Source organism: Carettochelys insculpta, chromosome 11 (genome assembly GCF_033958435.1).
Source record: "Carettochelys insculpta isolate YL-2023 chromosome 11, ASM3395843v1, whole genome shotgun sequence".
In the NCBI taxonomy this organism is placed as follows: Eukaryota; Metazoa; Chordata; order Testudines; family Carettochelyidae; genus Carettochelys; species Carettochelys insculpta.
Window position 1 is genome coordinate 31398701 of NC_134147.1, and position 14914 is coordinate 31413614.

At 45.8% G+C, this 14914-nt stretch overlaps 1 protein-coding gene across 4 annotated transcripts in view; it reads right to left on the reverse strand.

The window, feature by feature from the left end:
- IFT122 (intraflagellar transport 122) overlaps window positions 1-14914 on the reverse strand; it is a 55899-nt gene that overhangs the window by 33575 nt on the left and 7410 nt on the right. For all 4 annotated transcript variants that reach the window (XR_012646925.1, XR_012646926.1, XM_075004802.1 and 1 more), the window contains exons 7-14: window positions 14022-14168; window positions 11206-11281; window positions 9641-9832; window positions 8744-8882; window positions 7668-7870; window positions 6522-6659; window positions 5326-5490; window positions 784-981 (exon numbers count right to left, since the gene is read on the reverse strand). Coding sequence is in view for 2 of the 4 variants with exons in the window: in XM_075004802.1 (XP_074860903.1) it covers window positions 784-981; window positions 5326-5490; window positions 6522-6659; window positions 7668-7870; window positions 8744-8882; window positions 9641-9832; window positions 11206-11281; window positions 14022-14168 (1258 nt within the window). In the remaining 2 variants the exon portion in view is untranslated. The remainder of the gene's footprint in view (window positions 1-783; window positions 982-5325; window positions 5491-6521; window positions 6660-7667; window positions 7871-8743; window positions 8883-9640; window positions 9833-11205; window positions 11282-14021; window positions 14169-14914) is intronic.

The following is a 14914-nucleotide window of genomic DNA, read 5'->3' on the forward strand; positions in this document are numbered from 1 at the left end:
TCTCTGCACCCTTCCATCAGGTCACAGCCAAAACCTGTGCACCCTTGCCTCAGGTCACAACCCATACCTTCTGCACCCCTTCCTGCATCCCTGCCCTGGTCCCAACTCCCTTCTTCCTTTGCAGACTCCACACCTCCTCCTGTAGCTCAAGCCCCAATCCCATGCTCCTTTCTGCACTCAACCACTGTCCTAGACCCCAAATCAGATCCATTATCATCACACAAAAGCGTGGCCCTTGAACACTTGCTAAATACTGAGTGGTCCCCTCCCCCCGGCAAAAATTATTTCCCATCCCTGACTTAAATATTGCTTAAACATACCCAAAAAGAGCAACAGCAGGTAGTTAATAAAAGGGGTACTTGACATGGGTATAGCATGGACATCAGAAAAAATAACATGAAAACGTGCGGTGAAGGTGCTGAAGCAGCAAGCAAAATATGTTTGTACAGAACTATACAGTCCTTGTAGTTCAGTGCTTTTAAATTAAATGCACTAGTAAATAAAATGGGAAGGGGATGACTTACACTGTGAGAGCACACTTCAGCAAAAGAGAAGGAAAAATTTAGACACAAAATTAATGAGTGCAACAGTTCTGAACTGCACAGATCACACAAAAGGAACTAAACAGTGTTGGCAGACTTGAATACAGTACAAGTTCTGACTACATCGATTTTGGTAATACAAAATTGACACATTTCAGAAAAAAATGTAAACACTCTTTAGAAAACTCAATATATGGGTTAATTAATGTTAATATCAATGTTTAATTAGATTAAAAATTACCTGAGGAACTTCAACTGCTGACATAGAAAAAACATGAAGACAAAAAATCTTGGAGCCATTGTATCCCACAACAAAGCCTTGAAGTTTTTGCTGATGGACAGGAAAGTTACTAGCTTTGATGTTGAGGTAACCGCCTCCAGAAAAGCAAAGCATATCCTCACACTGCGTATTCCAAGCCACGCTATTAGCATTGGGTTCCTAATGAGCATATTATATGGGTGATTAGATTACCACACAACAGGCAAAACTGATTTTTCCCCCAAGCAATACCTGGCTTTCAGCAAGGACAACTGCTTATGTTACAGCCTGTAAAAGTGTGTGTATTTTTTACAAGAGTTTTTTACGTTTAGGAATTTACAGGTACTTAGAAGTTTAAAATATTGCCACATTTTCACAGCATTTGCTTTATGCTTATTTAATTTCAATAATTTTGTGTAATATGTTTATGTATCTTACATTTAATCACTTTTACTTATGTATTAAATTAAAATACTTCCACAGACAGACACTTGTTAATACCTATCAGAATTATTTAATCTTTAGTTCTGCATTCTGGCACAGAGAGAATCCCATGGGTCCTATCTTTAAAAATTCATGTTTTCTATTCAAGGATGTACCTGAAAATACTTCACTAAGGCTGTGTCTACACTACAAACTTACTTCAAAAGTAAGCTGCTACGTCAAAGTAGCATGCAGAGCATCTACACGCACTTTCCCTAACCGACTTTGAAGTCACTACTCCACTCGCAGGAATGAAGTAGTGGGTTACTTCCAAGTTAAGTGTGTACAGACACTCTGTGCTCCTTATTTTGAAGTAATGAGTCTGCCAAGGAGGCGTCCCCCTGCCCCCTGGAGGACGGAAACCTCTGGCCAGCCCAGGCAGGGCTCTATGGTCCCTGCCGGCCATCTTAAAAGGAAACAGCTCCCCAGTAACCCCAGGCAGAAAGCTGAGACTCTGCCACAAGCAGGGGCAGCCCAGGTTCCCACTTGGACTGCCCCTGCTCAAAGCACCACCCTGCCTCTGCACCCCCAGGCCACCGGCATCCCCCTGCCCCCGAGGGCCCCAGACAAGGATTCTGAGGGCTCACAGAGCCTGCGCAAAGGCCGTGCCAAGAAGGTACTCTCACAGACAAAGGACGAGCTGAAGGACCTCCTTGTTCTGTGGGGGGAGGAAGAGGAGATTCTTTGGCAAAACCGGCACCCGGCAGAGGAACACAGAGACCTTTGACCGGCTGACCAGCGGCCTCACCGCCCAAGGCCACCCCGACCGCACCATGCAGCTAAAAGTTAAGGAACTCTGCCAGACCCACATCAAGGCCTGTGATGCTGCCAGCTAGTCAGGGGCACGGCCTGTCCACTGCCCTCACTACCAGGAGCTGCACAGGCTCCTGTGGCCGAAGGAGGTGGCAACCCCAGAGCATCTGGTGAACCCCCCCGCTCCCCTCCCCGGACAGTGAGGACGAGGTGGGCCCCTCTGGCACCACGAGCCCCGTATGGGGAGCAGCTGACCACTGACAAAGGCTCCAGCGACAAGACCCCCATCACCACCTTCCCCTTTGGGACACCAAGCTGAGCCTCCTTCCAGCCGAGGCTCGCCAGAGCCCCAGGAGGTCACAGCTAGTACATACAGGACAAGCAGGATGTTACAGAGCCCCCTCCAGGAACAACTCTGTAGCCCACACACCTGGGGATGGAGGGGGAACACAGCCTGACCCTCGCCAAGTGGAAACTTCTGGGTACCCAAGATCCCATGGGGCTCATGGGCCATCAGGTGGCCGAGGAGCAGGACTGGGGCCAGCAAAGCAGGGGCCATGGCCTCCCCGGAGTTGGGACCCAGCACTAATGGGCCATCCCTGTCTCCTTCTGTCTCCACAGGTCCATCGTCAGGAAGGTGCCACAGCCCACCGAAGCGGTCCACAGCTGCAGGGGGCTGGGAGGCCACCCTATTGCCTCAACCTGCTTCCCCCACGGCTGTGGCAGGGCCTCCCACAGACAGTGCTGGAGGGACAAAGAGGCATCCACCAACCAGGCGGCTGTACAGGAGATGACTGGGGTGCTCCGGGACTGGCTAGGGATGGAGTGGGATGTGTGGGTTAGGCTGGCCAGCAGCCTGGACACTGTGGTCCAGGCCCTGGCCACCCACCCCCTCACCAGCCTGGCCCACAGACACCCCTCCAGCAGCCGCCCACCTCCCGGCAGACTTGTCACTGTCTGTCCACCTGGAGCTGGCTTGGTGGCTGCTGGGTGAGGCGGACGCACCTGGCCCAGCCCCAGTGGCCATCCCCCCGCACATCCTGCGGAGGCTGAGCCTGCAGCACCCCCACCCCTAGCCTACCTCCCTGTGGTCTCAGCCCCATTACAGCCTGACAGGGGACCCCGGATCCAGAGCAATAAGGGCTGACACAGCTCCCGGCCCCCCCATGTCCCTGAGTGACTGAGCCTTCCCCTACCTAGCCCTGTTCCCGGTGTGGAGTGTAGCTGAGAGGGTTAGGTCAGGCCCTGAGTGAAGGCCAGGACTCTGACCCCATTCCTCTGTGCCTCACGGCACGGAGCAGCAAACGGCTGTTCATAACTGGCCCCTGGGTCCATGGCCCAGCCCTGGATAAAGGGTTCCTGCTGGCCCTCCACAAGGTTGTGGAGGGCACAGCAGGTGGCAATGACCGCAAAGACATTTAGGAGGCTGCGAAACCTCCCCTTCAGCCTTCCAAACACTCGCTTGACTGTGCCCTTGGCATGGCTGAAGTGACCATTAAAAGGGGTCCTGGGCTGGCATGGTGCTTCTGGTACACTGCCACATGTCATGGATGCAGTAGGTACGCAGCATCGGCCATGATGTGGGGGGGGGGGCATCATGATGCCCCTGAAATCCAGCTCACATGGGGGGAACATATGTGCCCTCCTGCATCTAGCATCTCAGCCACAAATTCCAGAAAACCCAGGTATCACAGGCTCTGCTCAGCCACCCCACGCAGACATCCAGGAAACAGCCCCTCACATCCACCAGGGCCTGAGGTACCACCAAATGGTACCTCTATCTGTTAATGTAGATGCCCCCGCTGTGGTCCGGAGCCTGGATCGCCATGTGCATCCTGTCAAGAGCTCTGAAACAATTGGGGAAGCCAAAGTCCGTGAACCCAGCGAGGGCGGTGTCCAGGTCCCCCAGGGTCAGGACTCATGGCAGGAGCTTGCTGTTGATGGCTCGGACGACCTGCAGGATGGGAAGGGAGACACATCCATGAACGCCTGACCGTGAGGCCCCCTGCCCCCTACCCAGTAGCCCTCTCCTCAGGGTGGGTTCATGGTGAAGGCTGGACTTACCTCAATCATCACGACTCCAACAGTGGTCTTGACAACTCCAAATTGATGGCTGATGGACTGGAAGCTGTCAGAGGTGGCCAGACTCCATAGTGCAACAGCCACTCTCCTCCTTACTGGGAGCACTGGCCACATCCAGATGTCCTGGTGCTGGAGAACTATGGTGAGCCAGTGGCAGAGGTTCTCGAATGCCTGGCAGACCATCCTAAAGTTCCTCAGCCACTGCTCGTCATCCCAATCCTCCAGCAGCAGCCAGTCCCACCACTTGCTGGTGGTGGCGAAGGCCCACTGGTGCCAGATCGGGGGGGGACGGGGTCTGGGGGGAGGGGCAACAGTGCCATGGCCAGGGTCTGCAGGCTGGGTCCCATGCAGGCAACTCAGCTGCACCACTGGAAGAGAAGGGAAACCAGCATGGCCAGCAGGCTGGCCATAGTGAGGAGGACCTCATCCTTGGCGAGCGTGGGAGTGAGCAGGAGCGGGCATGGCGTGCAGCTCTTCTCCCCAGCACATGCTCTGCTGCTGTCCACAGCCTGGAAGCCTTGAGCATGTGCAGGGTGGGGGGTTTTCGGAGGGGCTCTTTTAGGGGTTGGCTGGCTGCGACTCCAGAAGGGCTTGTCAGCCATGCGACCCTATGTCTGCGTCATTTCCTCACCCCTTACTTCGAAGTAGGGGCTAACTGTGTGTAGACGTTTAACTTAGAATTGGAGGAAGCCTACTTCGAAGTAAGAGAGGATGCATTTTGTGTGTAGACGCTCTACTTCAAAGTTATTTTGTAGTGTAGACACAGACTAACATTAATGGATTAAATCTTGCAGAGGGACTGTGTTAAATTCTCTTTCAGGGAAGCATTATCACCGCAGGCACAAAAAAGTTTAGGGTCTAACCCTCCATGCACTGAAATCAACAGCAAAACTCCTACTGACTTGAATAATGCAAAAGAAACATTTTACATGGCCCCAAGTAAATTGCTAAACATCACACAGCAAGTGCATGAATGAGGTGGATAAAAAATACAAGTCTGGCTCTCACTCTCTTTCCTACCCATTACGCAACAGTCTCTGAAAGGGGCACAATATATATTAATATAGCTACCAAACTCCACAGTTGATCTATTTACATTTGTGTAATTACTATGGATGTTATCTACATGAAACAAACAAAAAAATCAAATTTTGATTCCCTAGCAGATGTATCTTCTTTCAAAGACTTAAAGTTTTGATGTTGTACCTGGAACAGCAGCTCTTTGGTGTGAATATCATATACTAAGCAGGTGTCATTTTCATCTACCACTGCCAACTTGTTTCGAGATGCACTCATATCCAGACAGCGCACAGCTGTGGATTGTTTCAACAGGACAATTGCAAAAAGATTGTCCACAAATATCTTCAGAATCTGGACATATTTGAAATCAAAGTTAATCAGTCAAAGTTGCAGTTACTAAAATTAGCAGTACAATAGTGGATACTAACTCTGCTGTTGAAAACAGAACTGTGATTACATACTACGAAGAATATTAAACATATACAAAATGTAAAGCAGTTTAAGAATGGTTTCTAAGGCTTACACACTTGCTTCTTTACACAGTCTATTAGCTTTCAAGCTAATATAAATTAAACATAAAACAGCATAGATCTGGTATCATTGTACAGGATGAATCTCTCTAATCCAGGATTCCTTAATCTGGCAAAACCTCCCTAGTGCAGCATCATCATCAACCTCATGAGTGCTCTGGGATTGGAGCAGTCAAGAGGAAAAACCTGGGCACAGGAGTGTTGTTGTGCTAGGGAAGAATGAAGCCACAGAGCACAGGAATGGAACCACTGTTCCCAGTGGGACTACAGGTCAGAGCAGCAGTGCGCCAATGTGGCAGAGCCCCACCACCCCTGTGGCCAGAATAGTAAAGGAACATCGCCCTAGAGCTGGAGCAGTCAGCTGTAGATGGTTTATCACTGAATTGTAGAGTGTGATTTTCAGTATATACACCTTTTCTTGAGAAGTAACAGAGATGTAGCCATTTTAGTCTGTATCCTAACAAAACTAAAAAGCAGTCATGTAGCACTTTAAAGAGCTTTTGTGGGGCTCATCACCTAAGAAAATTATTCTGTTAGACTTTAAAGTGCTACAAGAACACTTTTCTTCAGGTCCACCTATGAAGCATGGGCAATGGGGAGTAATTCTGTCTTCCACAGTAACCTACAAGGTAACAGCTTAAAAAAAAAGAAAGAAAATGTGAGCCCAGAGGCAAGTAGTATAAACGAATGAGCTTTCTGAGTCAGGACTGGATTCAGCTTGGGACAATAGAATTCAGGTTATGAGAGCCTTTGCTGTTTCTAGGGTCAACCTTATGGATTTCTGTTCTCTTCAAAACAGTAAAACAGATTGTTTTGTACTTAAAAAGAGGTAAATCAATTATAAAGCATTACCTGGCCATTCTTGAGACCAACTAATAGGCCTTCTCTTCCAGGAGGGCCTCCAATTACTTTAATGTAACGAATGAGAGACTCCATCAGCCATTCCCGCTCTTTAACACCACTAAATGAGAGGCACTGTAGTCTTTTCTCCTTTAAAAAAATAATAAAAAGTACAATATGCTACACAATGGTAAACAGTAATTCATGACTCTTTCATGAAATGTGCTCGTATCCATGCAGATATGCCAGCTTACATAGGTACCTATAAGAGACTGCCAAACACACATCAGATCAACCTAGCAGACAAAATATATTTTGAAAGATTTATAATAGCAAATAGAAAATATCAACCCTGTCATCCCAAAAGAGCCCAAAGCATTTTATAAACCAGGGTAGTGGAAGCTTTTCTGGGTTGGGTGCAACTGACCTGTGGGGTGGAAGTGGGGTGTGTGTGTGGAAATCAGTTGGAGGCCACATGAAAGCAAGAAGCAAAAAATCAAACATAAAACCCTCACTGATGTGGTCCCTGACTGAGACACCTCACTCTCCTCACACTCCAGCACCTAGCTTCCCCCAGGCCAGATTAACTCTTCTGGGGGCCCAGAGTGAGACCAAAAATGGGGAAGGTTCAGTGTGCGAGAAAGGGCTGCTAAGGACCAGGTGTGGAATCTGTGCAGGAGTGGGGTAGGGTAAGTGTTTGAGGCCTGTATGGGAAGCAGGGTGTAGGAATAGGCTAAGGGTGGGTGGTCTCAGTGGGAGGGAGGGTGAAGGAGTGGACTGGGAGCAACAGTGGGGAGGGGGGTTTCAGAAGCAGACTGAAGATGAGAGTTCTGGGCAGGAGGAAGGGCACAGGAACAGGCTGGGGGTGGGGTGGAGGTCTGGACAGAAGAGGGTCCAGGAGCTGGGTGGGAGTGGGGGAAGTCTGGGTGTAAGGGGGTGTAAGGGGGAGGTGTTGGGCAGGAGGAGGAAGTTGAAAGTGGGCTGGGCTTATTTACCTCTGTGCGCCACTGCCCTATCCCCTGGCTGGGGAAATGGTAGTGTCAGGAGAAAAGCCTCTCAAGGGAGCTTTTTCTCCTGCCGCTGCCAGTCACCACTGCCCTCCCAAGCTGACTTGTCAGAATTCTTATCAAAACTATGTTTAATTTTTCAGCTACATACCTGGCATAAGATAATGTGATCTGAACATACAACTAACAAGTTGCATTCAAATTTCTTTGCTATCTTTTCCTTCACGCGGTAATGCATGTCTGAGGAATCATCTGAATATAATTCATAAATCAGGATTTTTTCTGGAAGCTGGATTGCTAATCTGTTTTTGTAGATTGCAATTTTCTTTACAAGCTCTCTGCATTTTATTCTAACTGAAAAAAAGAACATAAGTAAGCACATCATCATGCAGGATCAAACCGAAATAATGAATACCATGTCCAAGCCCAATTACAATTTAATCTTTACAAAACACTTCTACATCAAACAGTCTACTCTACTAGAACAGACTCTCTGGCTCCACATCGAGTATACAGAATCTCAGTTTTTCAGAAAGAGTGATTTGATCTTACTAGCTCTTCGCTCCCCTAATAACCTTTCAAATCACCACTTGTTTCATTAAGTTCTTCTGTGCTGATCTTCCACAGACATTTACTTCACTTCAAGTTTACATTTTCATCCCATGAGTTGAGTGTTAGAAATAAGACCATGGCTGTGTCTACACTAGCCCAAAACTTCGAAATGGCCACGCAAATGGCCATTTCGAAGTTTACCCATGAAGCGCTGAAATACATATTCAGCGCTTCATTCGCATGCGGGTGGCCATGGCACTTCGAAATTGACGCAGCTTGCCCCAACGGGGCTCCTTTTCAAAAGGAACCTGGCTACTTCGAAGTCCCCTTATTCCTATGAGCAGATGGGAATAAGGGGACTTCGAAGTAGCCAGGTTCCTTTCAAAAAGGAGCCCCGTTGGGATGAGCTGCACTGCGGCGAGCTGCGTCAATTTTGAAGTGCTGCAGCCGCCCACATACTAAAGAAGCGCTGAATATGTATTTCAGCGCTTCATTAGTAAACTTTGAAATGGCCATTTGCATGGCCATTTCGAAGTTTTGGGCTAGTGTAGACACAGCCCATCAGTATTTAACAAAGACGGAAAGCTTCACGTGACAGGAAACATAGAGGTGAACTTGTTAACAACTATTAATAAAAATAATAATGGAAGTGAAACTAAGAATGTCTGACATTACCTTTTTGCTCAGTAATTAGGTGCTGGACAATAACATCAGTCATGCTGTCCCTGTAAGCATAACGATCTTTATACAGTCCATGGACTGTACTGAAAATCAGCTGATAAAAGGAAATTGTTCCATCCTGGCATCCTACTGCCTGAACATAAAGAGAAAAATCTCCAAAAAGTCACAAGTCACCTACATATATCACCTAACAAAAAACCTATAAGCAGCTAAAAAAACTAAATAGAAAACACTCACAAAATGCAGGCCATTTAAATGAACACAAAATCCCTTATGTTACATTTACCAAAACAGCATACCAACTTTAGTCCTGATCCTGCTCACATTGTATTCATTGGCAAAACTCCCATTGATTTTCATGGTCCAGGTTGAGATACTATAAGATTATAGATCACTGTTTCTTTTTTATTACCACTCTCGGCCTAGTTACATCAACAGGAGTTCTACCAATGACAAATTATAGGGTATATTGCTCCAACTATAATATACACATTCTCCCCAAGGTTCATCAATATTATGAAACAGACAGCCTACCTGCACATCTACCTCCAGTCACCCTACTGCACAAACCTGTGCAGTTATCCTATTACATCTGTCATCAAAATTATTTTCAAATAAACCAATGATTTTTAAATAAAACGTAGTAAGTGTCTTACGTAGGCCAGTAAGTTTTGTCCCCATTTGTCATATTTTTGTAGACTAGGATACATTCCTCCATGATTATTTTTAACTCCAACCCAAGTGCTTACTCAGCAACACCTAAAAATTAGGTCACTTGAATTTAGCTGCCTCAGTAAGGATTTGGGTAGGAACCCACGTTTGAAAATTGTGCCCCTACCATACACAGCTAAGGCCTCCACAAGAAAAAGGTAAAAATATGTCTGGTCTTACCACATAATTGGAGTCTGGTTTAACTTTACATGTCCACACCCAACTGCTTTGATCCCCTATCATACCAAGACGTACTCCATCCTTTGTGTAAAGAGAGACTTGCTTATCTGAGCCTCCCATTAATATATATTCTCCTTTAGAAAAATAACTAACACAGCATGGGTCAAAATTCAGCACCCTGTCCTTGCCAATCTACAAGACAAAACAAAGAAGATTAAAAAAGGGTCATATGTTTTTTAAGTCATAAAAAGAAGTTGGAATCTAGCAAAAGTATCTCTCCAGTGTACAGGGATCCTCAGGTGGCAAAGTACTATCACGCAGGCTCTTCTAACTCTATAGGGCTGCCAAATCCTCCTGGACTTGCTGGGAGTCTTCTGGCGGCTACTGTAACCAATCTGGGAGATTAGGCTGTTAAAAGTCCAGTCACTGGCACAGCAGAGCTGAGGCCCATAGTTGCTTTGTGTCTACCTGGCTCCCAGCAGCAACCAACCTTTTCTTTCTGCCTTCCAGGTACACATGTGTCCAGGGGTCTCTGCACACTTCTCCCTCCCGCAAACACCAACTCTACAATTTCCACTGGCCAGGAACTGTGACCAATGGAAGCTACAGGGAGTGGTACCTGCAGGAAGAAGCAGTACATATAGCCTTCCAGCTGTCCCTGTGACTAGGAGGTAGACATGCTGGTCAGTTCTAGGAGTCCTGCAACGTATGCGCTTCCTGGCCACAGCCACCACCCCTCTCCGTCCCCTTCTGAACCTCAACACCCTGCGTCAGCCTTGAGCCCCTTCCTGCATCCAAACTCCCTCCCAGAGCCCACACACCACACCCCATTTACCCCAAACCTCTGCCCCAGGCTCAGCCCAGGCATGTTTCCATTCCAAACACTTTAGCCCCACCCCCTACCCAGACCCCAGACCCCATCCTATACCACAATACCCCCAGCCTGGTGAATGTGAATTAAGTGGGAAAGAGCGAGCAACAGAAAGAGAGGAGAATGGAGCGAGTGTGGCGTAGGACAAGGGTGTTTGGGTTTGTGTGACTAGACAGTTGGCAATCTTATGATACCACTCTCCCTTCAGCTAGTGGCAAAGACTTTCCAACACTCAGTAACAGAGGCTGTTGTAAGCCCTGAGATGCTACTCTAAGCTGCATCTGAGAACCAGCCTAGTCCAATACAGATCAGGTCAGAATCAGGGTGATTTAAGGAATATCAATAAGTCTCCTTCTCCTGAAATGTACCAAACACTACACAACTGCAGTTCAGGATGTGGACCAGTAAAATGTCACTCATGTCTGCAAAGCCACAAAAAGTCTCAGAAAGTATCTCTGTTGCACTGGGAGACACTAAAGCTGGAAAAGTGGATGGGCAAAAGCACACAAACAAAAAGCACAGAGTAATTAATCTAAGAAAATAGCAGTATTCTGTATGTACACAAGGTTTCTTGTATATTATCAGAAACATTCAGCTACCCTTGAGAGCAAACACACTTTACACTTTATCTGTTAGTCTATAAGGTGCCACAAGGACTTCTCGTTGTTTTACAAAGCACTGTAATTCATCTTACCTGTTTGCCACTGAGTTGAAAAAAGGAAAGCCTTTGACCCCAGTCTGCTACAGCTAAGATGTCATTGTGTTCATCTCTAACATATAGAAAAAAAAGACAAATATGTGATGCACTGCAGCGATTTATGTATAAAACTCAAAAGCTACAAAAAATAAGTAGGTTGTCAGACTACATTTAGTAATAATGATTAAAAAAGGACAAAAATTGAGAGAAAAAGACATACCCATCTTAACTAGAATATTACATGTTGAACCTCTACAGTCTGAGATTCTCAACATCCTGCCAAACCATGCATGTTGCTGGACTAGAGAGCCTTGGAGGCCATGGGGGTGGCCAGAAGTCCCATGGCCCTGTGCCTGGGTGGCATTGGTTATGAAGCTGGGCAAGGGGGAGAGGGGGGGTTTGGTGTCTCAGTCCTGGGGCCTGGGCACCAGGAGAGGAGTTGGTGTCACAGGCAGGGAGCTGACAGCCTGGACCCTGGCTGGAAGCAGAGCAAGAGCACAACCAAGGAGCCAGCAGCCCACAGTCCCAATTGCAGGGGCCAGGAGTAGAGCTGGAGCTCCTTTGGGGGCAGGGAGCCAGGCAGGGTCTGCAGAAGAGCCCAGTGGCTGGGTTTAGCCTGAAGCAGGGTTAGGGGCTATAAGGGGAGTCCAGCCAGGTAGCTGGCTGCCCCCATGGAGAGGCCAACAGAAGCTGTGGGAGGTGGCACCTGCAGGAAGAAGCGGAATAACGATTTATGGGCCAGTAAACTTCCTCTTTTTGGGCTGGTTAGGTCTAGAGTTTGCCAGACCAGGGAGATCAAACCTGTGGCCATATTCTGATGCTATAATGGTGTAAATCCAAAGCCAGTGGGCCTGATTGGAGATGCACTTGGATTTACATGCAAATATTCCAGAACTAAATTAAGTCTTTGGAATCTAGTAACAGCTTTTACTGAGAAGGGCCTAAAATCTGGAATTTGCTAGTGTAGGCTAATAGACAAAACTCTAGAAACATGGATTCTATTTCTCATCTCTGCAACCAGCCTAACAGATGATCTTGGGCAAGTCATTTCTCTGTGCTTCAGCTTCCCTATTTATAAAATGAGGGTGATACGGACCTCCTTTGTAAAGTCCTTTGAGAGCTACAGATGAACAGTAGTATATAAAAGTATTACTACTATTATTGGTCTGAGAATCTGTTTGCTTTAGCACACCACACAATGACCATCACCCATCCCATCCCTTTGCTTGGGTTGGTAGGCAGCGGGATAGGGTGGAAATTTTTTTTTAAATATGGATTAAAATTGATGGGATTAAATTCACTGCTGGACTACACAAAAAAATGCAGTACCACCTAGTCAACAAAAACCCACATGCACCATCCAATAAATCTGGCCTACAGGTTTTGGAGTTCTTTGGGTTTTAATCATCTGTTTTGCTTATTAAATACACTCCGAGTATTTATAACGTATAAAATGTGTCCAACTTTCAGAGATATTGCTGCATGAGCCACATACTAGAGGAAAAACTGAAATCAGTCTCATACATTCTACACAGATATCCTTCTCAGTATTACTGACAAGGCTGAGATGTCTTCTCCTTCCTAGAATTGTTTCCTTCATTGGTAGGAGGCAGAAAGAAGAAACAATTACATGTATAATTGGACAAAAATGTAGATGTCTACATTGTCTGTAGAATAGTAACTTTTATTCCCTTGAAGTTTCACTCACGAGCTGGTGTCCCTAGGGCTCTCTTCTTCCTCATGCTCCTCTTCCTCTGTCTCACTACCCTGACTACTGCACGTGCTGGACTTCAAAGCTGGTATTTCCTCTAGACAGTTGTGGACTGACTGCTCCTCTTCCTCACTTGTTCTATGATTCCAGAAATTCTCCCACCTACTGTAATATCAATTGCTCATTCACATTCCCTACAGTAAAACTATAATTTCAAAAATCTATTACTCTAAGATAAACTTTACTGGTAAAAATACACAAACAAAAATCCCACATCACCTTTCCTGACATCCAAGTTAATTTTGCACCCCATTTCGTCACTTACTGAAAGAGGCAATAACAGTACAATTCCTGTATATGGCTATGAAAGAAATACACCCACCATTAGTGCGTTCCAGCATTTCAATAAGTGTGATCAAAAAATACAATGCTAATTATAAAAAAAAAAAAAAACACAGTCCAGCTGGTAGGAGGCAGCTAATGTCTAGAAACAGGAGTATCCTGTCCCACAAAAATCTTATTTTATCACAGGTACAAATCTCAGGGAGAATTGGCATTTGATCTTAAAACACAAGTTGCCATCTATCTCTTCATCAAAAGGCACTCCGTTTTGAACTGGAGATAACTGTAAGAAAACCAAAGAGGAAAAGACAGAAAAAGCTGCACCAATGAAGTTTGTGAAAGCCCTCTTGGGTCAGTCACAGAAACCTATAAGCCACAATAGATATGCCAAAGCTTTCTTCAAGCAGAAGTAACATATATGGAGATTTTGATGAGTCATTGAGAGATTCCTCTATCAAAGGCAAAGAGAAGGAAAAGTAGGATTGGGAGGGGAAAAAAAAAAAAGGGGGGGACATAATCTTCCTCTAATTTACACCAAACTACATCCAGTGTAATTCCATTTTCTTCTGTGGAGTAATTCCAGATTTTTACAAATGTGAAAAGTCGGTCATCAGTGAGACATCTTGGGACTCTGAATAGAGAGCAGAAGAAACCCACTGAAAGCAAGGAGGGTAACGGGCTAGGCATGCTGTGATTTCAGGAATCACTAAAACAAGGATTACCTTTTGAGCTCAAAAAGAGATGGATGTAAGAGCTTTACCTTGACGGATTCCAGCAAATTGACCATACTGGAGATAAAGAGCCACCTGGACGTTCTATTTTGACTTTCTCTTCACCATTTTTATTCCTTATACTGACAATGCCATTGAACATTCCCAAAGCAAGGTATTGGCCATCATTTGTCCAGCTTATGACAAACCAAAAAGAAAAAGAAGCACGTCATAGAGGAAACTACTAAATGTACAGGGTACTGAAGCAGGGGATGATAGCTTAGAATGTGTCTCTATGTACGGAGAAAGAATAGTGGAATTTAAGTCTTTTTATAATATTATTACTATATAGTTCACTTATAAGCATCTAATATCAGGATGGGGCTTTATTATCTAGTTGCCCCAGACAGCCACAAGAAACTAATTTATCTCCTGAGGATAACAAAATACTTTACAAATATAATAAGTCTCAGCATCACCTTCAAGAGATTACTACTACAGGTTGAACCTCTCTAATCCGGAACTCCCTCATCCATCAACATCCATAATCCGGAATGATTTTAGGTAGTCGGATGACATCTTATTAAGGGTGTGGCCAAGTTTCCCATAGTCCCATAAAGTTTGTTTATAGCCACCAGTCCTGGCTCTCAGTTTTCTGTGCTCTCATTTAGCTCTACTTTACCCCTAAATGTCTTCTAAGAGCCCAATAAGCAATGAAAATGTTGGTAATGTGCTAGATGATCCCATATCTCCTCTGATTTGGCAAAGTCTCTTGACTGGCACTAATCAGGTACCCAGGGTGCCAGATGAGGGAGGTTCAACCAGTATATCAATGGATAAAGAGAGGAACAGAAAGATTAAGTGACTTGCTGAAGATCACAGTGCTTGACATTGCAAATCAGAAACAATGTAATAAAAAGCTATGTTACGCACATAGGAAAAA